The 27,838-nt window shown below is 38.4% G+C and overlaps 1 protein-coding gene across 1 annotated transcript in view; it reads left to right on the top strand.

Moving 5' to 3' along the window:
- LOC121907099 (ephrin type-A receptor 6-like) overlaps nucleotides 1-27,838 on the top strand; it is a 191,604-nt gene that overhangs the window by 106,857 nt on the left and 56,909 nt on the right. The window contains exon 5 of the mRNA XM_042426471.1: nucleotides 1,331-1,666. Coding sequence (XP_042282405.1) covers nucleotides 1,331-1,666 — 336 coding nt within the window. The remainder of the gene's footprint in view (nucleotides 1-1,330; nucleotides 1,667-27,838) is intronic.

Here is a 27,838-nt window from a genome sequence, read left to right as displayed (position 1 = left end):
CCCTGACACACAAACACACACATCCACAGACCGCAAAAACACCTCACAGTGAAGTGAAATGTGAGGGAGGTGAAGGATGTTTACTGCACAGCAGAGCAATGCATGATGAAGAGTTATGTGGTTCAGAAGTAATACATGATTTTTATTTAATTTTATACAGTAATATACCTGTATTATGTAAAGTTGCATTTTTTTTGATAGATTAACCAATTGTGACTATTTGTGTGAAGCACTTCAGCCGCAGTGTGCCTCAAGAGTCAATTTCTTAGTAAATATGTTTCCCCCAGTCCTTGATCACATAATAGCAAGGTTTATAAGGTTCCTTCTCTCCTGCGTAGTATTATTGGCAGTTTGTTTACTCTAAAAAAATGATGCCTCGATGAAACAACTGTAAGTAGAGGTTGTCTCATAATGTTCTTCAGCTCAACCAGGATATTTTTTTTATTTGTTTAGTTGTGGGGTTTTTTTTGTTTTTTGTTTTTTTGTTTCCACCCTCCTTTTATCAGTTAGGAATTATTTCAATTATCTCTGCCCCTGACCTGGAAATTCTAATCAACCTGTTTTTCAACCCATTTCGACTGTTACTATATTTGGAACCACACCGCACATATTAAAAATGCACTGATCATCTGTAGTAAATTCACAAAGCAGCTGCTAGGTTTTTAACTGGAACTATAGACTAATCTGCCAGCTGATTTGTGCTCTCTTGTAACACTGCAATTATTGTGGTGGCAGATTTAAACTGATCATATATAGCAAAAATGCTTTGATTCATCACAATCACCCCCCCTTATAACACAGACTTTGAAAAAAAAAAATCTATGACATGTAAAAGTGAAATTGTGATATTTGGATCCCAATTTGCGTCAATAAGCACACTCCTCAGCGTTATAGCTCAGTCAAACCTGAACACACAGACATAATACATATCTTCTTTGATTCAGCGTAACTCTCACTCACGCTATAAATGTCTCTAATGTCCCAATCACGGACTAAGATGCTTCTCATAACTGCATATCTTGCCTTATAATCATCATGTTTTGAGATCAAAGTAATACAGTGATAGTTGTCTGTACATCCATGGTGACGGTGCAAACGTCAACTGGTAATAGTTAATTCATCATGACTTCTCATGGTGCATGGCATGCCTGGTTCATTCTAACAAGAGCATGATGTTATCATCAGCTTTACTCTCTGTTCCTACTGTAAGTCAAGACCAACAACCACACATGACTATGCATTTCCCCCAAGCTGTGGAATGATCAAACTCCCCACAGTTAATTATCTATCTATCTTTTATCTATTCATAAAATTTCTCTTCTTCTGACAGGCCCTCCATCTCCTCCTCGTAACTTGATGTTTAACCTTAACGAATCCTTTCTGACGCTGGAGTGGTCTCCTCCCAGCGACACCGGGGGCCGCCGAGACCTCACGTACAACATCCAGTGCAAACGCTGTGGCCCGGAGCCCAGCCAGTGCCAGCTTTGTGAGGAGGACCTTCGTTTCCTGCCACGACCATTAGGCCTGACCAACGCCACTGTCACCGTGATGGACTTCTCAGCACACGCCAACTACACTTTTGAGATTGAGTCGCTCAATGGTGTGTCAGATATGAGCTCCTTCCCTCGGCAGGTTGCCATCATCACTGTCAGTACTGATCAGGGCGGTGAGTATGTATTATTTAAATTTAATTGCGTTATGTTAAGAGTCACTTCTATGTTGTTCCACTTTTGCAACACTTTAAAAGGTAGATTAAAGGTCGATTCTGTTTAGAAACATGGAAACTTAGTAGTAGTACATCCAATACACAGTACAAGTCCATCGTGTTATGTAAGAAATTGTACAAAAATATCTTCTTTTTAGTTTAGTGAGGAGAAGAAGGTTCAATTTCTTACCACCCGTACTGCTATATAATTTTTTTTTATGGTTATACATTCATGAAACACATCTTTCTTTGCATGTTTGTTACTCTCCATAGAAGTGACAAGAGCAGCTGTTCAATAAGGAAACCTGAAACCTGAGATCACAGTCTAATAAGATATTGATTAAGTGATGAATTAATTGATTATGATTCATTTAGATAATTAATTAGTTGTAGTAGCTCTATATGTTATGGTTTAGTGTCAGCATGTCAATGTATGCCTCCTCTGTAGATATAAAAGAGATAAGTCTGTTGGAGTATTAATACAACACAATCTCACTTGATATTTTTCCACAATTCAACCTTGTACTTGTATTCCAAGACAGGATTTAGTTATTGTCCTAAATAAATGGCCACTACAAGCCAATTAGCATGTCTTTTACTGTTATTTTGATTAAAAATCATTCAAAATATTTGATATTATCGAATTAAATATATTTAAAGAATTGTGTGGCCTGTGCTGTCTGAATTCTTTGAAATTTGAAGTTTGCATACTTCTTTCAATGCATGATTTTTAGTGTTGTCCTCTCTCCTCTCTGGTCGCCTTTGTTGCAGTTGGTAGAGAAAGACGGGCCTAGTGTTAATGCAGAAAGAAATTACAGTAAACTTTCCTCAAGCATTTGTAGTTTTGCATCCTAAATCACTTCTGTAAATGATGGCAGGAGGCCAGGCAGAGGTTGTCTCTAGCTACCTGCTTGCTCCAAATAAGGTTTTTATGCTGAAAGGCCCATATTTCCTCTGAGACACGGTATGGTGTGTAGAGTGCTTATGCTTTTAATTTGTGATTTGCAAACACTGTGTTTTCTGTTTTCTCCCTCCTCCCTTTCCTCTCCTCCCTTGACTATTCTCTCTCCTGTTTTCTTTCTGTCGGTTGTTTGTCCTCCCTCTCTCTCCCTCTCTCTCTTGCTCTCTCTCTCTATCTCTCTGTCTCTCTCTGTCTCTCTCTCTCTCTCTCTCTGTCCTGTTTCACGTTTCCAAACATGTTTGTTCTTTCTTCCTTCTTTGTTCTCTCCTCCCTTCGCTCACTCCTCCCTCCCTCCATCTGTCTGTTGTTATGGGAGTCTGGGAAAAATACATTTTGTCATACAGCCACAACACATTAAATGCATTATTCTGTGTCACTGGGGACAGCTCTAGCCTTTAAAGGTAACTCAATGTTTAAACCCAGCCTTTTTATTTCATTAGGATGCCCAGTTTAGCATATAGCTGTGGCAGGTCCCTAAGCTATACACAAGACTCATTTCATCACTAATATACCCAGCTACTGCTATTTAAAATGCTCAAGGGACGAGTCAGATTCTTTGCCCCCATTCAGTCGTAAGCACACTGATTATGACTATCAGATGGACAGAAACTAGAGTCTGGTCTGTGTCATTTCTGTGTAATTTTATGGACATTTTGAAGGTTTTATGATTGCATAGCTGGTTGTATAAAGGCTATAATCTTACAGTGCACGATCCAGCCCATGTGTTGATGATCATCATTTATATTTCTAAGTATTTGTGAATATTTCACATTGAACTCTCTGCATTTCGTGACAGGTGGCTTGTTATTACTGCTGGCAAAAAATGAATGACCAAATCTGTTCTTTTTTTTTTTTGTTTTGTTTTAGTTCAGCACATACTGGGTCCACACTGATACATAGTGCTTTCAGCTTGGCACTCTGAGTCAAAACTTATAAACCTTTCACCTTCTCCTGCCTACTCAGCTTTTGTATGTAACCAAGCTAACTCCCATCGATTGAGATGGACCATTTACAACCTTAAACAGAGGTACAACAGCTCTCTGACAAAGTGCAGCTTACTTTAAGCAGTGCAAGTGGTGACTCACACATTTTCTCCTCAGGGCTTGCCATAGCTGAACAAGCCCTGATTTACTGAGGTCATTCAGTACAACTGAACACCCGTAAGCTCAACTTAACTCACTTCACATGCCGAAGAATACAGAGGATATTGCTTATCGCTTGCCAGATTTCTGATGTGCAGTGCCAGACAGTCATTTTCTCTCAGCCTGTGAATGCTATTCCTGGATGCCAAAGTTTTGCAACCAATTTCTTATTTCTGCTACTCTCATGATACAGCCTGTGTAACTGTTGTGATTTTTTTGTTGTTGTTGTTGTTGTTTTGTTTTAATAGAACAAACAATACACATGTTGATTTATTTCTAATCAATACTAGTATAACCTGCTAGAATGACCTATACCATGAGGTCTAAATGGGGCGTGAGAACTGGCTATAATTTGACTACTGTCTTGTCATATACAGTAGTACTGCAGCAAATACAGCACGATCACAAAGATTGCTTTCTGATGAGTGTCTTGTACTGAATCAAAAAATAAAAACTTCATTATAGTTTTTATTGCAAGTGTATAAGTAATGTTACCCATTGCCAGATTTTATTTTTTTGTTTTTGTTGTTTGTTTTCTAAAGAAATAGTGCACATTGATCAGTATCACAGCCAGTAAGTGCCAATTAGCCAAATGGCCAATTATTAACTGTGTCCCTGGACCAGATGTTGAATTAACCAAGTCACAGATGGAGATTGTTTACATTGTGTAAAAGTTTTTAGGAAACATAGCTAAAACTTTGAACAATAGCTGTGCTATACAATATTTCTATCTAAATTAGGTTTTTAAAATATTATTGACCCTCAGGCTTCTAGTTTCATGATGGTGTCATGATGATGGTGTGCTGTAATGGTACAGTGGTTTAACTGTGATAAGCCTAATCTTATATAACAAATCTTATAATACACAACTTTTTCCTACACTCTTTCAGCTAGAGAAAGACATTTACCACCTTTGTGTCTGACCTCTTCTATTTTAGGGAAGTTGGCTCGTCGATGCACAGTAGGATTCCACCACTTGCTGGGAAATGGGCCAGACCAATATAGAGACTGTGGTTTACAATACAGTGATACATATTATTTCTATTATGGTTACAGAACTAATACAGACCACTATATATCACCTATGTGGCTGCATTTCCACCACAGCTTATACAGTCACAGCTACTATACTTTCCTCAATAAATGCACAGCATAGATGTTACATTTATCTTGCCTGCAGATATAAACACCTTCAGTATGTCATCTTTTTAAATATCAGAACATGTATTTTGTCTAGTTTTCCATAAAATGTTACAGTCCTGCAAACACTGACTGTAGCACCACCTGCAACTTGGCATTGAAAGAGGGATCAGGTCCATCTGACAGGCTTGCTGATTCAATGAAGAATGTCTTTATCGGCAATTTAAAACTGCAGTGTTTTGTTAAAAGTGTGCATAGGGTCAGGAAATTGACTCAACTCACAAATAGCCATGCTGCCCTTTTAATGAAAAGAAGAACTTTCTTGCTGCAGTGATGAGTTTTTTTCTGTGGTGATATGCATACATACAAATATTTTTCCACATATGGTTCCCCAGACACATCCACCTAAACCTCTGTGATGGGCTTGTTTGGAAAGGTGCGCAGAAAACTCTAAGACCATTAGCATAGCGGTGCCATCAGCAGAAATGAGACAGGCATGTGAATTTCTATGTGTTGTGAGGAATATCGAGAGTCTCCTGTAATAATGTGCACCAGTCACAGATAAATTAGGCTTAGTCATTAAAATGCAGATGGCCCTTTTGGTAAATGCTTTGTGACAGTGAGGTCAGTATATGAATTGTTGTCCCTATGATGGGCTGTTGTGCCAACACAGACATTTTAGTCCTATACACATGCATGAGTAGCATAGAGAAACTATATAGGCCTGTGATAATTTCCTGTCAGGCATAACCTTTTTCAATATTTTGTGATTCATACAGTGAAGCTCATCTGATTTATGCACAATCATCAATCTCTATAACACACACACATGCACCGAGACTGTGTGAAGAATTATAAAGCATAAGGATTAACAGCAGGGGAGTGTCTTGCCTGGGGTAAATCCCCTCATATTTGGAGAAAGAGCAAAAGAGACGGGGGAAATTATGTGTGCATTTGCGGTTCTTGAAGTCAGCACCGGGAGCGTGATACTGCCGTGATTTGGCTGACTTATTAGTTTATTGTCAGCTTTAGGACAGAAAAGTTCATACCTGGAAAAAAACATATATCCTCATCCTCTCCGATGTTAAAGTTCCTATGGCTCTTGGCTATACAGTCAGCTGGTCTGTGCTGTAGGAAGAAATTTGAGTCACCACCAACGTAGTAGTTTCCTAAATGGATCCAAAAACCTTTAGTCCCTGCAGCTATCTGCATACTCACTAAACAAGCAGCACTCTTCCAAACAGCAGACACTGCAGTTTACTTGCCCGAGTGCTGCCCTGCTTGGGGGAACCCTATGTGCCTTCCCAAAGTGGGTGACTGGGTCAGGAGAAAGAGGCAGGAGCCAGACACAGCTGGAGGACAAGTGACAGCTGGATGAGGATGTGGAAGGTTAAGTGAAGAGAGTAGAAGTGAAATGAGGGAGTGAGCGCGAGAGGTAAATGGAGAGGGAGAGAGAGAAATAGACCTGTAGGAAATAAATGAACAAGGAGAGAGAGAGAAAGATGTTATGAATGTGCAGAGCAGGAGAAGAGCGGGACAGAGACAAATGAAGTGACAGAGAGAAAGAAGAAGGTGAAAGAAGATAGAAAATGAGAGGCAAAGTATGAGAAGATGATTGAGTGAGGAGAGGATCGAAAGAGCAAAGAAAGGGGTGGCAGAATGAAAAAGAGGGTAAATTAGCTGACAAGAAATGTGGGCAGAGGATAAAGAGAGTGCGGGGAAAGAGATGCAGACAGAGACACATCTGTGCATTTCTTTGTGTGTGTGTGTGTGTGTGTGTGTGTGTCTGCACTGTAAAAACTTGAAATTGTTCACATTCATGTGATTTTTCATAAAGCTAAAAGAAATTGCGAAGTGGTCATCCCAGCTATTGTAATTTATTTGCATCAACTAACTTTATTTATTATCTTGTGAAAAGTTGGGCTCCTGAAAATGCATCCATTACAAAAACATAAGTACATCAATTAGACCCAAGATGCAGGTTGGCAAACTACTTTTAGCTTACTCATTTTGTCTTCTTAGTTACGACTCAGAGAGTTAACAACTCAACAGACTAGAAATGTAGAACTCTTAGTTTGTGCATCTCAAAGAGTAAAAAGAACAACAACATTTTCAGTCTCAAAAGAGATGTTCGTTGTACGGCAGACAGTGTTTACAGTGCTTCGCTAGCTTGTTGTGCCACATATCACAACCTCCTTGTGCTGAAGTTCTTTGAGAAATTTGGGGCAAAGGAACAAGTCACCCAGTGAAGACGTGTGGCTCATTAATGTGTTTTTAAAAGTTTTTGGACAAATGCGGAGGTCTATGAGATTTGCTGACAATAAGAAAAATATAGAAAATCGCCATATCCTTTAAGTTGTGTAAGTTTTGGACTCAAAACTCAGAAATGTATATAAGTAAGTTGCCTTGAAAGTTTGAGTTTCCTCAGCTTTTTTTGCCAGTGTGTGTGTGTGTGTCTGCGTGTGTGTGGTTATATTTTGTTTATTTGAAAATGAATGTACATATATAGCATATGGAAAGGGGAATTCAGAAGTAATAGCGTGGTTTCATAATGCAAACTTAGAAATAAGTTTTGAGAGGGGGTGGACAGGTGGATGACTGCAGAAAAGAGGCAGAGGAGGAGGAGGAGGAGGAGGAGGATGAGGAAATGGCCTAGAAACAGGAGAGTTGCTTTAATCACAGGAAGCAGCTGGGTAATTGTGTACGTCACTGAAAGCAATCAGACTCAGTTCGGGTTCTCAGTTGCAGCGACACATCAGAACAGCAACTTGAGACTCTAATCAGACAGTCTTTTGTAGATGAAAAGCCAGTGGGTAAAACTAACAATCTTGGATCTGCATGTTCATAAGGAATGTTGTGGGAGGAGCTGGCTGGTGGAGTGCTGCTCACTGACTCGTCATTGACTACAAGTGTCCAGATCATTTACATTTGTTTCGCTCACCTGAAGGCAGATGTGGCCATCCACCAAATCAAAGATGATTAGAGTATGCTTATCTGCTTGTAAACACACTGCACCATGGATGAATTCAGGGTTGAAGGTATATCGTATTTACTGGGTTGTGTAGACTGTAATTATCACAGGAAAACTGGATGAAAGAACACAATGCTCAGAACCAAAATGCTGCCAAATGATTTCCTATTCTAATTCTCACTGCGGGCATCAGCAAAGAAAATACATTTCACGTTTCTAACCTCCATATAACTTGTGTCTGTCTTGTGTCTGTCTCACATGTTGCTCTAGATAATCTTATATTACTGTAACCATTAGTATCTTCATCATCTGTCATCTATCATCTCCAGTAAACGGTGAAAAACACACGGATATGCCAACACCATGCATAATCAGAGGCTTCATCAAAATCTAAATTGATTTGAGAATGTGCTTACCTCGCATGCAAACTAACTACATCATGCACACAAAGTTAATGGTGTGCAGAATAGGGTGTAGTAATGACAGATTAATAAAAATGATGATCCTATGGTAAACCTGAAGATGCAGAATATTCAGCAGTGTTACCCAGCCAGTACAGCAAACCAGTACAGCTGCACTTTGTGGCTCAAGGTATCATATTTTCTTATCAGTATTGTGTTGTATTTCAGGGGTAGGGGTAGTGATATTGTCAAAATATCATTTAGTGTCATGGCAACATCTTCCATTATGGATCACTGTTGGATGACCTAATGCTTCTCCCCAATTTTCAAGTTCTTGAGAAATGTTCAATTCTCTCTGAAAATTTCTCTCTGGAGAGTCAGAGACACTAATTTTTAATAGGTTGTTGCTTGTTGGCGGATGGATGGATAGATGGATAAATGGATAAATGAATGGATGGTACGGACCAACTATATTTTCATTGAATTAAATTGTGCTATATTGGGACAGGTATCGTTATCAGGATATGAAATTACTTGTATCGGGATGTGAAATTTTGGTCATATCGCCCAGACCTACGTTGATTAATCCAAAAACCTGTAAATCCTAGCAGAGAAGTTAGGCAGTACTTTAGTTAATCTAAAGTCCATCAGTTTGATAGAACATATTCCAACTCAGGGAGCGATCAAAACACAGACAGAAAAACATTAAAAAAAAAAACATAAAAAGCTCAAGCAAAATGCAGGAACGCCACGTTAATTACACGAGCAGTGAAATTCACAGTCAGTTGTCTATTTAGCAAAGCACCTCCCAAAACCACAGTTAGAAAAGTTAGCATTTCACATTAATTAGCATAAAAATGCAGTACCACAAATTCAACAAAATAATCAAAAGGAACAATCAAACCTGGAGAATTAAAAACAAAATTGAATACAAACATCATCAAACCATTAGTGTAATAAACTCTAAAACTAAAAAAACAGTCTTTCAGTTGTAGATTTTTTGAATGCTTTTGAATGCTTTAAGCATTAAAATGTGGTACTGACTCAGCTGACCTGATACTGAAGGGAAATTTGTTCTACAGCGCTGGAGCTAAAACAGTAAAAGCACAATCCGCCATCTGTCTTGTGTGGGTCTTTTAACAGCCTTTGGTTTGCACACCTGAAGATATGAAATATTTGATGGAGCCAAACCAGGGACTACTTTACTTTAAAAGTAGCCAAAATAATCTTAAAATGAATGGGAAACCAATGCAGCCAGGACTACAGACATATTGTGAGCTGTGAAGGCATGTCTCCCATATTCCTCATGTTTGTGATGAATACTGTATGTTATTTCCCTCCATTTCACAAACCAACTGGGGCAAGTGATGGTGCTTAGAAATATCGACACTGACAGTCCTGCCTGCAGTTCTGTCTCCTTTCATGTTACATGTCAGACTTCTTGGTTATTAGAAATAGTAGAAACTGTTACACAAACTTCTATTGATTGAGCTGTGTATAGCTAAAATATAAATAAGCAATTTAGACTTAGTGTGCAGTGTTCAGTTGCTCCATAAAGACCATGTCCAGTGGCAAGCATTGCTTAAAAAATGTATTTAGAGAAAGTAATGATATTGTAACATCTGGAAACATCTGCCTGCACAACAAAACCTTGATCATTGCCACCATTAACATCAGCCAAATTATAACTTATATTTTTCTTGACCTATAATTACTACAAGTCAAAATGATTAACTCCTCACTTACATGAATATTAGCTGTTTTTCCCTTTAGGCTTATTGCTGTTTTACTATCATTTCTGTAAAACATGAATGAGCTGAGTGATATATCTGATCTATGTCTCTCGATTCCAATTAGGCTCACCTTTTTTTTTTGCACTTTTTTGCTTCTCATTTCTTTGACATATAAACATTCACACACATTTCAAGATGTGCTGACATATTGAGAAAGAGAGACAAGTACAAATTGAACACACTGCATCAGAAAAGACTGAAGTGTTTCTCGGTTTAAGAGCCATGTCACCGATAAAGCACTGGCGTGTTGACACGTTAAATAAATTCTTGGTGAATTTAGACAATATCAGGAAAAGCATTTTATTCAACTGAACTCTGAAGCTGCTTTTCATCAATTTGTTCACATTTATCTATGCGATATTGACAGCTTTAGTTTAATGTACCTATGACATGACGCATGTGTTGGTTCTGTGGGTCTCATAGGAGAATGTTGTTTTTTTTATCGTATTATAGCATACAAATGGTCAGATCCAAAGGTGTAAGTCCTGGTAGAGAATACTGTTATTTAAATAAATAAATATTGTTATTGGCTGTTAAAAGCCCATAACTGTCTAACCTTAATAGCATCATGTACACAAAATTGTCTAAATCAGTTTCTATTAAAAAGAAAACCTCTGGTCCAACTTGATCTGCAATGGCCCTCTGCCATGCCCTAAGCCAGCACCAGCACAATTATGCAGCAGGGGCTATATAGTAAATGAATAGTGTGTAACTCCTGGCCTTCTAAGCCACTGTACCCCTCCCAGGCAGGCAGCCCTCTCCCGGCATTGCGCCACGCTCTAACTAACTATGACAAATTAGCCCCACACTTAATTACTAGCCTGGGAAAATCAGAATGATGTTTATTGGGCGCGGCATCATAAAGCGGTGTGTCCGTGCCCCGAGACCAAAGTGCCATGCCAGAGAAACACTAATAATAACAACAGCCATACAAATTGGCTGAGTGGAATGACCCGGGGCCCCGAGGCGCCGGTCGGGGGTTGGGATGAGGGGGAAGGTGACTTTCTGTGGATGAATCAATACTGTTCTCTGCTGTGCTTCTGTGCTGAGCTCCAGCTACAATTGTAGATCTGCCTGAGAGAGCAGAAATCCACTTTCTGTGTGTGTGTGTGTGTGTGTGTGTGTGTGTGTCAGCAGGGCGATCCTTACACCATTATGGGTTAATAGAAAAAAAGTAGGCGCTGATGAAAAATGCTGAATATATGACATTACAGAACAAGTTTTTTTCTCCCTTGACATACAGTTATATGGGCACGTGTATCATGGGGGTCCTCTGTCTGATAAAGATTAAGTATGTATGTGTATGTGTGTGTGTGTGTGTGTGACCGCAGCTGAGCTGGTGGCACTGGCCTTGTGGAGAGAGCGGTCGTAAATAGGGCCTCCATGCTTGCTGGCTTATTAACACTTGATTTATCTGCCTCTCTATAAGGAATGCTCGCCCTTGGCACCCAAGCCTAGATATCGCCCCCAGGGAGCCCCAATTACCCAGTGCCATGTTCGTATGTGAAGGTGTGTCAAGGGAATATTTCGTGTCGTGTCATGGATATCATGTGTGCGCATGTGCCTTATGTTGTATACATGAATGTAACTATTGAGTACCAGGGTCATCTTCATCATCACTCTCTCTCTCGCGCACTCGTACACACACTCTTTATGCTTCCTGTGGAGGGAGATACAAGGGGGAACAATAGGATGGGATAAATTTATTCGACAGCTCTCTGCCTCTACAGTGATTTATCAGAGTATTTATCCTGGTGATGTGCCTTTATCTGTCTCTTTTTCTCTTTCTTTCTGTCTCTCCCTCTCCCTCATCTTTCTTTCCCTCCCATACTTTTACAATAAGGCCGTGTTGGAGCTTGAATTGTGTGTTCATCATTATAGGCACTGACACTACATTCCATTAAATTTTACTGTGGTGAGACAGCTGCATGGCATTGATTTACTGTATTAAGGCTAAAGTTTAAAGGCCTTATCTCATTTTATTCATAATGTTTGGCTTCCTTCCCTTATTTCCAAGACATGTTATCCTGTTTCCTCTATAATCCCATCAGTTAAATGTCATGCTGATCAACTGTGGGGTTTTTTGTTTGTTTTATCTCTCCCTGTCTGATCTTTGTGTCTTGTGAAAAAAGTTCAGCTATATTTCATATATTTTGCACTGAATGCTGACTATTTAATGCATCTTTTTTATCACCATCCAGCCATCATTACATTGTAGATAATGATAAGTGCAGTAAAGTAAGAGGGAAATGAGTAATGAATCCTGATAAAGCTTTACACGTAGAAAATAAAGGTTTCTAAGGTGATACTTGAGGAAAGACATTTATCGTTACATTCATGTTGACATTCATGTATTTTTTCCTCAGGATGGTTATATAATTATTGTACAATATTCCCTATTTATTACCTACAATAAAATGTAAATTTGCGATACATTTTATTTTTCATTAAAAGATTATTGTAATTGGTTTGTGAATTATATTGACATAATACTCAGACTGACTGTACAACAGTGCTGACTAAAGTAGTTCTACAAATCTCCCTTCTACATTCATTAAAGCTATATAATGGTTTATATTTTAATAATGTTTAAATCATGTCCTGGTCTAATGTTGCCTGGGAATATGTTCTGCTTAATATACATGTCAATGAATTAAAGTGTTACTGAAGAGTAGAATATGAATAATTTTGCAAAGTTTCAATCACTCCTCTTTTACATGACATATGACATGGTTGTCTTCATTCATCTTAATATTCAGTGTGTAATCCTGTTAGTGATGCATCCAAATGAGAAAATTTTACTGAATTAAAACAAATGTTTTGTTTTCAAGAGGCAGTTCAGGCGTAAGTTTTGACAATAAACAACATGAATCTATTTCAGAATCTATTTTGATTAGTACACAACACATTTGATTTCTTGAGGTCGCACTTGGTGCCACATTGCACCTTCTTACCATCCGCAAACAAAAAACAGCATGTGCATACTCCCGGCTTCATACTGGGTCTGCAATACAGTGCTTACGATGATCAGTGAAGTGAAGTGCAAGATGAAAGACTCACATTACACCATGAAAGTGTTACCTGAGGGGAAATGAGTCTATCAACACTTTGCAGCGTGAAAGGCCTTGGCAGTTTATCAAAAAGTGTTGTTTTCAAAAAGTTTGACTTTTTCCGAAAAACTTCCTGTGAATCCCATCTAATAAGCATTTGTGAGGGTGGTTTAACTCAAAAACATTCAACTGAAGTGAGAAGGTGGTTGGAAAATCAGATAAAGAGGATGGATTAAAAATATCTCAAAGCTGAGAGCAAAACCTGTAATAATGTGATCCCAGTTCATGCAGATTTTTTTTCAGGTACAATCTAAGTGTTTACCTTTCTGTGCTCCTCTTGCTCCTGGGGGGCAACACTAGTACGTATGTGCAGAGTTTGACACAAGAAGGCTGTTTTCACACCTGCTGAAGGAGGAACGTTTCTCTGTGCTCACTTTAAATCTGAGTTTGAGGCGTGTATCTATGAGCATGATTTGTAACATCACAACAATTTTGAAGCCAATCGAGGTCCAGTATGAAACTTAGACAAGTTTCCAGTGCACATACACTGAGGATGGACTTCACAGTGATGTAGGAAACATCTTGTGCCCAGCAGTTTAACTTTCGAAATGAAAAATGTTTTCATATTCATAGATTCTGGATTTTTTAATTAAGGAGAAGGGATAGATATCATTTTAATGACTTTTAAGTATTTTTAATGTAGAAAAACCATATCAGACAAATTATTAGCCAAACCAGAGTAGTTTTATATATATAGTCTTCAACTATATCTGGAGGGGATCTTTCAGTTCCTTTCATTTCAGTTCATACTTGTTCAACTCAGTTAAGCGGTGCAGTATAAGGAAGAATTATTTCTCAAAACAGTAACAACCAGTTCAACAGTCCAGTGTGCAATCATGATTGTGTGCAAGTTTAATTAGAATATATAAGAATCAAGGTTTTTCCAACATAGAGGATTTTTTGTTGTTTAATAGCAATTTATCGAAAATCTGTTGAACAAGCAGAACATAAATTTGAGTACAACATCTTTGACTTCCAGCAGTCGACTCCCCACATCCACTGTGTGACTCATCCACAGCCGCTGTTCTCCAGACATTGTCCAGAGTTCATATGCAAAAATGGCTAGAGACACCTAGCAGAAGACAGCCTTCAGGGCTTCAGGGCAAATGTATTGAAAGTGTCTGATGCGCACGTTTTGAAGTACACGTATTGTTTTAAATGGCTAAACACGTTATGAAGTGTGTCAAACTGCCTTGACACCCCTACTTTGACCTTGTTTTGATTTTGGAGCATCATATGAGGACCCAGCAACCAACGCTGCGCAAGCGACCTGAGAGTAATAGCGAGCAACAGAGAGAGAGACAGCAGGGTGGTGGTTGAGCGAAGAGAAGGAGCGGAAAGCCAGTGAATGAGAGAAATAAAATGTTATTTTCTGATTGTTTCATGGTGGTTATAAAGCACAAATAAACACTCAACAGATGATTTAATGTGGAAACAGGCCTTCTTAGTTTCATTTTGCTCCTCTGCATTTCTCCTTTTCATAGATTTCTGTCAAATAAGGTAACTAGGGTTAAGGTAAATAAGGTAAGGACAGATCATGCTTACTGTCATGCATTGTCACCCACCAAAGGCCCATCCTGAGCCAGGAAAAACCCTGAGAATATAACTCTCATATCACTCTCCCTTTCTCAGCAGTTCAAAACACTGTGTTAATGTGTTTGTCTTGTTAGTTATGTCTTGACAGCCTTTTGGGAAATGGTGGAGATGGAAATTTCCTCTGCTCTAGTTTGCATTGCTCTCTGCATTCTGAGCCTACCTGGTCTCAGTGGACAGTGGGAAGCTGTGCACTGATCACTTTGCGGCATGTAGACTTGAAATGCTCATACCTGTATCAGAGTCCCCAACACTCTTTGCTCACCTAATTAATGCTCATTATATATTAACACTAAGAGTGAAAATTTTAGTTCTTATTTATTAATTTCAATTTGTAGTTCTTAGTCCATTTAAATAATTCTAAGTTGTTAGTATGCTAAGATAATGTGTTGGAAGGTTTATTTAGTTAGTGGAGAGCACAGGTAGCTGTGGTAATGGTAAAGGTGAGCAGAATCGCCAGTCAGCAGTTCTGTTCAGACAATCACAGTTTGGAAATGACAACCGGATTAGGAGATTCAGTCTGTTGTTTGACTGCAGATCAGAGTGACATGGACACAGTGTGTGTGAACAAGTAAACAGAGCCTTTTCCACTAATCTTGATATAGATGAGAACAACTTAACAGTGGTAAATGTACACAACAAATATGGCAGCAGATGTGGCTCCAAAATGCTTAGAAGACATAAACATTAAAAATGCATGATTAATGAGACTAAACTGTACTAACTAACTTTACTAACTGTTAAGTAAAACTAACAGAAATCAAATTACTAAAATTTGACTAAACTAATATTCATTATTGTCATAATGATAAAAAACCAAAATCAAAACCAGGTGCCGAAATTAACACTGTTGTTCAGTATAGCAACCCCCTAACACCAATGATATGGTTTCTCTGTGGTCTTTTGGAATTCCCATCTATTCAATCCCATTTGAGTGACTTCAACACCCAGGGGTGTTTGATCGCATCACACACACACCAGCAATTCCCCTCACTAACACCCTCACAGTCCTCATGTCTCCATCCTCACACTTATTCCTTTCACACTGATCCTGGTGCGGAATACCAAGCAGATCAGAGCAGGCTTCAGCTGTATTACTGGAAATAATCAAGTGTTTGCTGTTGTTGTTGTGCGCCCATTTTCATCTCTACATGAAGAACTCAGAGGATATTTTTTCCACTGTAGGCAACATTGTGTGTGTACAGTATGTGTTGTAGACTTGTCTTCTTGTTGAAGTGTTGATTAGAAAACTAGTCATACTAGATCAGAGAGCTTTGTTTTTAGATGAAACTGAACATGACTTATGGGTAGATAAATATTTTATTTGTGATTGTGTGTAAGTGTGGCTGTGTGTTTGTAGATGTTTAAAGATGTGTTTGTCTTTGTCATGTACAATGCATCACATATAATGTGTTTTTTGACAGCATTATTAGCACTTTAGTTTCTTACTGTCTTAGACTTGGGTGTGCAATGAAAACATTTTGGGAGTTTTTTATTTTTTTAATACAAACAAAGTAAATGTTAAGCATAAGTGGCAACTACAACAGCTTAAGGCTGAAGCCAATGCAGAAGTAATTTATAGTGCAATGCCACCGATCACTGCTAGATGCTTGTGCCAAAAGATCTCTGGCTCCAACTGACTCCCATTCAAAAAGCGTCAACTTCTCTCTAGAAGTACTAAATCAATCATTTTTTTCCACAAGTCATTATGGCCTCTAATAAGTGTACTGGTGGTCATTTTTGAAATTATTTCTCCGTTAATAAGATTTGAAGACTTACAGTAGCTTTGATGTCTCTCCATGTGGACATTGATTGACAGCTGTAATTGACAGTTGGCTTACCTGCTGCTCTCCTCAGCTCTGGGACTAGCACTGAGTCGGACTATTGTCAGATTATTTTGGTAAGTTTAATGTTACTTGACTACAATACCTGCTCTGTTAGCAAAATGTAGGTAAAGTAGCTAACGTTAGCCCAAATGTGCACTGCTCAGTGTTCCCAGTAAGCTAGCATTAGCTTCAGTCTGAGGTAGCTGGGCGTGTTTCCAGAGCGTGAAATACAACACCCCACACTCCTTGGAAGGTCCTGGCTCCAAATGGAAACGATAGTGCCAATGGCTCCAATGCAAACCAATGGGTGACGTCACACCTCGTAACATCCATCTTTATATACAGTCTATGGTTAAGCATCAAAGTTCATTCTTGACCTTGGAAATTGTAATTTCACAAAACATTCCCAACTAAAGGTCCACTAACTTTTTCTGGAAGTGTCAAGCATTAATTTGCTTACCTGCTGCAGGGATATCATGGTGACTCAATGATATAAAGACATACTATATAACCACAACACCCATGATTCCATTCCAGTTCGAGACATTTTTTGCATGTCATCCATATATCTGTGTATATGTATTCATGTATTCTTGTATATACATAACATTCCCATGACATGTACTTACAGGACATGCATATACAGCTCATTGCATGTATATACTTATCAGGCAGCTGAGTTGAATCTTCCTGGATAACGTCAATTGTTCTTTGATGTACTTGGTATTATTAGAAGCCATGGATGTACATGTGAAAAACCCACACATACTGCACCCACCCGCCCTGCTTTTCACTAGGTGGAAAATAATGAGACATAGCCTATATTTTATAGAATATTTAAACCTGGAGGAAAAAAGATCAAATCATAGGAGATTCAAGACCACTCATTGTATGCAATGTGTCCTACTAATGCTATTCCAATGACATGACAAAGACATGGCATGGTAATGACATGACAATGCTTCCTCAAACTCCTCATTACTGAGGATAGTGGACGGATGTGGCTACGGCTTGCTCTCTGTGCAAACTAAATAAGCTTAATTTCTGTGCGGATGTTCTGCGCTGAGGGGTAAATGGACCAGTCTGCAGAGGAAACCACTTTACCAAATATATGCAGCGTATGTTGAGCTTTACTTATTGATAATGCTGCACTTACAGTATCTGCAATAGATTCACACTAGCATGGCACATGACGGTTAAACTGGGACAAACACTGACAGAAGTGACTCACCACTCACTCACTGGCTGCCAGAAAACCAAAGGATCTGTCTTGCTTTGGAGAAAAAAGTAAAAGCTGTGCTGCTTTGAAGGCATTCGCCCTCAGTGCACCCTTGCCCTTTGACAGGACCTCTTTTCCTCTTCTTCTCTTGGGTTCTGTCTATCTACTGTATAACTACAGTATATTTTTCTGCCCCCCAGCCTGTAATCATGGCAGCAACCTTTGAAGTGGGACACAAACAGATGAAAGAGAAAGTAACGACTGATAGAATAAGAATAAAGGAAGACTTTTTTTCAGAAAAAGTGGAGAGAGCGGAGGCAAGACAAGATAAGATGACACTTTTTATCCCTTTTGTGCTGCAGGATAAAAGTCAATTTAGCATAGAAATGTTACCAGGACATTAAATTGTTACTTTGACTTTGGTGTATTTTGAAAGATGATGGGATTCTTTGTTAGTAGTTGTATGTATATTATTCAGTCAAACACTTTTAAACTATGTGACACTCTTGCAGATACAATGTTCTCATGTTTTCCCATATCGCAAACCTATAACCAGACAGAATGATGTTGTAGTTATTTCAACAAAACCCTGGAAACCCTGGATCATTACCAATGTTTTTTTTAATTATTTTCTACCACAGTATGTGCAAATGGAAACTACTTAAGCTTTAAGGAACTATCTTTAAAGACATTATAGTACCACGGCACATAATTTTGTTTTTTTGTCCTGTGTTGTTTCATTCACATGCTTGGTCTCCACAGGTACTCTGAAATGCTAGTATAATGTCATTCTCTTCATAGTGATTCTCATTAAACCACTAATCAAGCCTTTATGCTCTGTATCCTTCACAGCTTGTGAAACGTGACTACTTACAGGTTGTTTCAGCTCCGAATTAACAACTGCGTTTGTCTACTTAATGGCTGACGGGAAAAATAGAGGGCGCCGTAGGAGAAGCTCTCTTTGAGAATGAGATTGGAATTTTAACTATTTCTATTCCGCATAATATAAAGTTACACAAAGTGTTTTGCTTCGCCATTATATTAGCTTGATTCTAACTAAAAGAACAGAGTCTTGTTCTTCTGTTCTGCAGCACGCAGATTTGGTGGGCCTGAGCTCTAAGTGGCTATGCGTACAGTATGCTCAACATAAATTTGTGTTTGGTTTTGCACATTTTATAAAGCAGACCAACTTTAAAGCTAACCTTTCACTTTGCCTTGGGTGATGCTTTGGGGAAAAGGTTGGTGCTTGTGGCCCTGTGTGTGTGACAGTAGGCTCTTTTAGTGTGTGCATAACTCCTGACTTTTAATAGAGTGAGGTCCTCAGGGAAAGGAGACCCACACATACACACATGCGATAGCCTCACACTTTCTTCAACTCTCTTCAAGAGACTTTATACACAGAAACTGATCTGTCCGTCATGAACCCATCAATTTAAGTCTGCACAAAGATCCTTTGGTTCAGTTGTGTTTATTAGTTTTAATAAAAAAGTATGATTTTAAAGAACAAAAGACAGGCAAGAAAGCCAAAGATGAAACAGTAAAAAGTAAAACTGGTGCTTGACCTTACCCATAATTACCTATTGATTTAATTGGCATTTAAATCTTTCACAATCCATGTCATGCACGAATGAGCTCATGTAGCAGAAAGTCATTTTGTTTCTTTCTTCTTTACTTTTGCATGCATTGCTGTGGCATTTAGAAATACATAAAACTTGATATACTGCGTGTCTAGTTGACTGTATTTGTGATGGTGAGACATCTCATCCTCTAGCATTTTATAAAAGTTACATTCTATAAGCAGTGCTCCTATAATATATAATATATAGAAATGAACGCAGTTGACTGAGGAGTGCTCCAGAGAGTTCAGACCTAATTAATTATCACTGCAGAACAAAAGCGATAATTAATAAGGTCTGGATGTCATTGTCACAAAATACAGCATGGCCCCAAACAGAGTTTGTACTTGTTATTCCTAAAATAACATTTTTAGCAGTAAGAAAGCTGTGTTTTGTGCATTAGGTTGTTAGATTGCTGATAGACGGTAGCTGTAAAATTGTAGCAGTTATTTGTATCATCGTTTAGCTACAAAACAGCTGATCCAAACATCCGGTGTTGCCAGTGTTAAAACCCTAGGAAAATAGGTTACATATTACTTCCTCTCCAAAAATTTAAATAAATCAACCTGAAACCCAAATACAAGCGGGCTGGTCCACCTTTCACAACAGCTTATGGAGATAAACTCACAGTTTTGTCCGCGGCAGTTGAATAATGCTGTATTCGTAAAAAATTAGCATGATTGAGTGCACTTGTCAGGGGAGACCGCTCTATGTATTAGGAGACTGAAATGCTGTGTTTGCAAATGTGCAAATAGCACTCTACACATAAACACACACACATGCAGACACACACATGCATAACAAACGCACAACAGAACGAGGGCTGTGTGAAAAACCCTGCACCTGTAATGGTGTGATAATGCTGAGTAAGACACACACACACACACACACACACAAAGACACATAATGACTATAGCTCCATCAAACTGGCGTGGGCTGTAGAGTAGTGACCTAAATGGTTTGGGATTGCAGCATCATTGGTGATTACCATTGAAAGTCTAGTGATATATAGCACCTATAAACAGACTATAGGGGAACAAATTCACATTGGAGCACAGAGCTATATGAAGCTCTGCAGTCTGAGACAAATACTGTTTATCCATCATTAAGAGACACCACTACACACTGGGCACAGAAAACAACATCATCAACTCTTAAAGTAAAGCAATTCAACTTTGAAGTAACTAAATCACCATTGCAAGAATTGCTACAATTGTGGTTTTATATTAGGTTGCTAAATGTGCAGTTGGCATATGTCCACAGCAAGTGGCAACTACACTAACAGCCACTAGATGCTGGTTCCAGTTGACTCCCATTCAAAAAGCCTCAACTTCTTTCTAGAAATACTAAGTCAATCATATTTTTCAACAAGTCATTATGGTCTCACCTGCTAAATTTGAGCCCTGTAATAAGTGTGCTGGTGGTCATTTTGTAAATTATTGCTCTGTTAATAAGATTTGAAGACTTATAGAAGGCTTTGATGTCTTCTGTGAGGGCGCTGATTGACAGCTGTGATTGAAAGGTTGCTCACCTGCTGCTCTCCCCGACTCCGCGGGATGTCTTTCCACAGTGTGAAAGGCAACACCCCGCACTCCTTATGTGGAAGGTCCTGGCTCCGAATGGAGAGGATGGTGCAGATTTCAAACCCATACACAGTTGAGTTGGCCTCTTAATCTCAGTTAATGATCTCATATCGCTTTGAAAACTCATAAAATAAAGAGCTGATTTCAAGAACACTTTGCAGTAAATGGTGGTGGAGGAATGTAACTTAGTACATTAACTCTATACTTAAACACAATTTTGAGGTACTTGTTCTTTATTTCCCATTTTATGCTGCTTTATACTTCTACTTCACTACATTTTGTATGTAAATATTGTACTTTTCACTCCACTTTTATTTGAAAGTTTTTGTTACTAGTGACTTTGAAGATTCAGATTATTTATACAAATATAATAAATTAATAATAAAATCTAATGAACCAGAAGAGTGTATTCAGAGGAGTACAGATCTCCGCCAGGTGTGTCTGGGGGCCTCCTTCTCCCTTCCCAAACAAAGAAGAGTTGAATATCATTCAATTGTCTCTCCTGGCTCCCTTACAGTCAAGATGGTAGTGAAGCTAACAAAAACAGGGATTTATTTATCTCATATCATGCCTAACTTTAGTGGATCATAAGATATTGGGTATGGAATTAATCTGCAGATACGTCGGTTCAAGATGAGACCAAACTTTTCTATGAATGTCAGTTTTTTAGCCATGACAAAGGCCAAAATGTGGCCTGCAACACACTTGTTTTTAGCCTAGCTGATTGCCGGAAATACCTTTTGCTGCAGTTGTTGATCACTTCCGGCCACTACCGGCCGGATAAGAGGAGTGAGGAGTCAGCAGTCAATGGCCATATAAAACATGTCATAAAACAGCTTTCACCGTGTGAATCACTGCAACCATGAGAGGTCTTTGAGCATACAGTCACAAATGTGCACAAAAAATATTAGGCTGATGGGTCCAGTAGTATGTGAGATTAGCTGCGGACAGACACACACACAGACACATGCACACACACGGACACACACGACCAAACACATGATCTCCTCCAGGCTTTCTCATAATTATCTGGCGGAGATAATTATGATGTATTTTTATAAATTAAGCTACCCAGCAGTATATAAAGTAGTTACAATTAGCTGTACCTTTACCAGCTGTGACATAAGTGATGCTCACACATTAATGCATGAATAATTATAATCCAGTAATATAATATATTCTGAAATGGGCCATTCTGAATAATGAGAATTTCTACTTTACTTTTTTTGCCTAAAGTCACAGAAATTCACTACCAATATCACATGTTTAAGTATAACTGCAAGTTCATTACTGTATGAAGTGTATCAAATAATTATTTCCAGGCTACAAATTAATGATAAACGTATGCACACAAGTTATCAAAGATTTTTTTCCTCATACATTCCAAGTTGTGTAGAATAAACTGTGTGGGAGATATATTTTGAAGAAAGGAGTGCTCAGTTTAAGATGAGTTCTTCTGACAACAATACTTCCAATATAAGGGCTTCTGACCTTCAGAATAGAAGCAGGCAATCTTACAGAAATAACCAATCCCATCGCTGGTTTAGAAGTGACATTGAATGTAACATTGTAAAATTGTCCAGTCAGCAGTCAGTTGTAATGGAGGCTGATGCTGAAGGACTTTAGAAACTAAAGTACGAAATGGAACAGATTAACAGTGGAGCCAGAAAGTGGAGCAATAACACAACTTCTGTTGTGTTGTATTGATGTTCATACCTGCATCATACCCACAGATGAACAGTGTGGGAATTGTACCCCGCTTTCCACAGTCCAAAATTTTAGTGGTCAAAAAGCTGTAGAACAAGTTCAGATAAACTTAAGTCATCGTATTCAATGCTTGATTTCTTTTGCAGCCAATGACCGGCTTATGTTTACAACCCATCATCATCAGACACTGAATATCTTCCCTGTGGATTAGCTGCTAGGCCAGAACATCTTCACTTTTTGCTTGTTGATGGAGTTTTTACCTTCAGTCCAATTTTCAGCAAGTGAAACACCTGCTCAGTTGGACTGTAGTGGTGTGTGTGTTAAAAGTTGGCTATGAGTCTTCCACTGCTCACCCACTATGAATGTGGACGCCCTTAAAGCTCAAATTCGGCACTTAAAATTCATGCTTGTTGTTTCAATTCAGATACACTGCGCTGGAGTACAAAGCCAAACTGTAAAAAAAACACATCACATCCCAATGTATTCTAACTACATTGTACTTTGGTCTTGTTTATTCAACAAAAAATCAATTCTGGAAACAGAAGCACGGTGTGTGGGACAGTTGGAAGAACGCTCAGAGATATTTTGATGAATCTCCACTGGCAGATGTTGAAAAGTCAGTAGTGAAAAGAAATAAAAAAAACACAGAAGAAAGGGACAGAAACTCATCTAAGTTGGTTTTGGTTTGTACTTCTGTAAAGTGCGATAACATCCATAGACCTGTGTGGGGGTACACACGTTCTATTTCCTGTGTGTTTATTTCCATTTAGACAACTTATGCATTATTGATTCTCACACTGTTAACACATTAGAGCCTGTTGATGGTCGGCTGTCTTCTCACGGAGAAAGCACATCACTTAGTTTTTGTATGTGTGTGTGGACGTTAAATGCCCATCTATTCACTATTGTGTTTGTGTGTATGCGCGTGTGTGTGTGTGTGTGTACAACGGTACCACAGATGGATGATACACATAACTCACACGCACATGCTTCGCTGGCAGTAAATCCCCACAGACTACACAGTCCTGTTACCAGAAGATTTTTCTGTCAAAGTGTCCTTGAGTAAGACAGTCAACCTCTGCCTGGTTACTCGTCATAAGTCAGATAAGAACATTAGCAGAAAGATTATGTGAATATTGTTGTACAGAGCTGCATATAGCCAGTGTAGACGGAAGGTAATGAGTTATTGTGTCAGACTGTTGGCAAGCAACTGAATCTCCTCCTCAAGTTTTTCCAGGCAAGACAGCAGTTTTCTTCATCAATTTACACCTTGGTTGTATATTTCTCTACAGGCATAACCGTTTGAAAACACTGCAACAGTAATTAGTTATCACATCACACGCAGCTGCAGATCAATTGTGCGTTTGTTTGCTGGTATTCTCAGCCTTTTGTTATTGATTATGTGTCAAATTTCAGCATTATATTATTGATTTATCTAATTACATTGAAGATGGTTTAACACAATCATGCGGTTATGACTTGTTAAAGTAGGTACTTAAACAATATGTAATGGTGGGTAAGCAATGACCACCAATGTTGTTTGGGAAACATACAAAGAAAAATGGACTCGACTGACTTGAGTCTTTCAAGTGATTCTCGTTTTTGTTTTCTCAGTTCTTAGATCTTGTCAAACCAACCTGGCAAAGTTTCACCCTAAATGAGCTTACATGAAGAACTGTACAACTCTGAAATGAAATGTGTCCAAGCCAGCTGTCTTGGAATATCTTTGGGGTTTTGTCCATCAGTAGCCAAGGGACAGAGAAATGTGTTGAAGGGGTTGATGGATGGAAAAAAAATTTGACGTTTGAGAAAAAAGAGGCAGAATGAGTAAAGGACAGAGTGAGGATGACAGTCCCTTGTGTGACTAGAATCCAGAGAGAAATGAAAGAATGGAGACACAGAGAACATGGCTATGAAGAACAGGGCTGGTCCTCCATTGACTTTTTAAGGTGTTCATATCCAGTATTTTATGCCAATGATATGATAGAAACAGCTTTTGGAATAATTTATTTTTCCTTGACACTTTTCTTTTTTGTTATTCTGTAATATATATATATATATATATATATTATAGCACAATAGAAAGCCCCTATACCAAGGACCCTCCAGTTATATTTAGAAATCATCAATGTTATACAGGTGAAATTTGACAGTGGCTAACTTTACTCACTTACCAACTAGTCGTCCATTCAAGTAATGTACTGAATGCACATTTGCTATGTAAGCACCGAATTGATTGACACATTGTGACACATTGTGTCACAAACCACAGTGTGTGTGCATGTGCTTGACATAATGAGACCATGGGAATCTTGAATCCCAGACGGTGTGCAGACTGTGTAAATAACATCTATTATTTAACAAAAGTACTGTATCAGCCCAGGAAATTAGACTAACCCTAGCAGAGACAACAAAGTGCCTCCGTCCCCTAACACACACATGCACACACACACAGATCCAAACAATTTCTCTTTCTTGCATCCTATTATTGTTATGACTGTATATTAGCCACTGCAACAAGCCAATTTCATTAATGTTTCATCTTATAAGAAGAGAATGTTTGGGCATGCAGTGATGGAAAAAGTGGGGAGTATATGGGTGAGGAATAGAAACAATGGGAGGATGTCAGGTAAAGAGATATAGACAAAACAGGGAGAGAGAAAGAGAGAGTGATTTGGAATCAGTGGTGCGTAGCGTCTACCAGCCCATGTTGTCATTGACAGGAAGTGAAGGGTACATGCCTTCCTCAAACCAGCTTATCCTGCTGACCTCATGGGGGACAGTGTGTGTATGTGTATGTATGTATGTGTTACAGAGGAACGAGAGAGAGTGAGAGAGAGGGCCTGGCTTCGTGGTCTCTCCCTCCCTTCAGGCCTGAAATGAATGATGCTCCCAGTGGCTTGGTTTCACCCCAGTGAGCACACACACACTGAGCTAAAGGCAAAGCTGTGGGACCAGATATGTGTGTGTGTGTGTGTGTGTGTGTGTGTGTGTGTGACATGGGATTCAGCCTTCTATTTACAGCTACATATAGTGCATGATGTCTCTCAGACTCCCCATTTCTTAGTCATACCAGTACTCAGAGAAGGATGCATACTAAATACACTTTGTGCATGTGTCTGTAGCTATATGTGTCTTTATGTATGCATGAGCTTGAATAGAGCAAAAAAGCATTGTAGAGCATTGGGGCTTTACCAAGGTTTCTTTTTTTAGTCCAAAATCAAATGTTTTTTCTGCTTATATTCTCAGAATCATGAAGATATACAGTAAGTTGGACACTATGTTGTAAAAACATATCTTTCATATTATATTCAGAACTCAATACCTGCAGGAAGTTTGTGTAAAACCAGTAATTTGTATGAAATTCTGAACAGATTATTTTCTTTTAATATTGAATCAGAGTGAATCAGAGATAAATAATCTTTTTTTGTTTGTAATATCATTTTTTATTATTATTTCTAACTACAATATATACTTAATAGGCTTCTCTCTCTTCTTCCTGATGCTTGGCCATTGCTCTATTAGCTCTTTTGCTGGTTTGCCGTTAGCTCTGAGTGGTTTGTGTTCACGTCTACACTGTGTCATCATCCTTACAAGATTTTTAAGTTTATATCTTAAATAACTATATAAACTTTAAAAATAACAATTACATTTGTTGTTTTCTTCACAAAAAAATAATGAAATGCTATATACATTAAAAAAAAAATCACATCTCTGAAAATCAAGAGGGAACCAGTGCTGTAAAACATGCATTTGGATGCATTTGTTTAAACATAATTCAAATGTAAGTCTAGAGTCATAAACTGATTCTTGTACTGATTAATTCAACAACACCTCTGATTCTGATGCTGTTATTCTCAGAATGAAGCCGCCCTCCTGTGATGTTTGAAAATTGGTTAGTTGGTATTTTCTCCCGGGGATCAATATTGTTCATTATAGACTACAATAGACTTTCCTCACAAACCTTTTTTAATAATAACAATAACTAATTAAAAGGATTTTAACTCATTTGGCACAGGCTTGAATGAAACCTTGTTAAAATGCCACATTTCCATCCAATTAGGTTAGACATCAAGTATAATCTTGATCAGTTACACAATAGAATGTAATAAAACACAGTTGAAACATATCTATTATATCAGAAGTGTCTGGACCTGACTGGACTAGATTAAATATTTAATAAAAGGACAAAATTAGAATAATATATCTATCTAATCATGGCGTGTATACAGAGACATTTTTCATCTCTGTTATTTTTTGGAGCACTCAAGGACATTTTCAATACTCTGATAAGAACTCTTTTATAAGCTATAACTCATTACACACAAACACACACGGATGCATAAATAAGCTCTACATTATAAGTTATTCTATTACTATACATTCATTCGCTCTTTTCTATGATAACAATGTGTTTTACTCAAAAAGAACTCACTCCACAAACATGCAACTCAAAAAGTAGGAAGAAAGGTTTAGAAGATAGGATGTAGGACTAGGATGAAGAACTTTGCAGGTAGAGGATGCACAACACACAACCTCAGCACAGAGGTTGTGATACTTAGGATGCAGGTCACAAGATTCAGGATGGTAATTACACCACAGTGTTACCTCCTGGAGGTTATTGGCAGTAATAATCAATTCCTGTGAGCTGAAATTGATTTCTATTTGTCACAGGAGAGTTCAAAGTAATTGTCATATTTTAACTAGACAGTAATTATACTTACAATGACTCCTAAATGAATTGTATTCCAGGAATCCTTGTAGCTCTTGTACTTATGTTGTCATTTCGTCTTATCGGTCACTCATGGAGGTGGACGGGACACTATCAGTCAGAAAGCAATAAGCAACCCTCTTAACCACATTGTGTGATTTTCAATGCAAAATTTGCTCTCATCACTTTCCCAGAAGACTGTGGGGGGTCGGCTCAGTGGCAGCACCATTAAATTACTAACTCCCTGCAGACTTTTTCACCTCTTAGATCCCCTTCAATCAAAGGACAAAGTTCTGAAGCCAGTGTTTTGCCACAGTCTTTGCCTGTTTTGTCCTTACACAGATACATTTTCAACCATAC

The sequence above is a fragment of the Thunnus maccoyii genome, chromosome 11, assembly GCF_910596095.1.
Source record: "Thunnus maccoyii chromosome 11, fThuMac1.1, whole genome shotgun sequence".
Taxonomy (NCBI): Eukaryota; Metazoa; Chordata; class Actinopteri; order Scombriformes; family Scombridae; genus Thunnus; species Thunnus maccoyii.
This window is presented reverse-complemented; position numbering and strand designations above follow the sequence as displayed.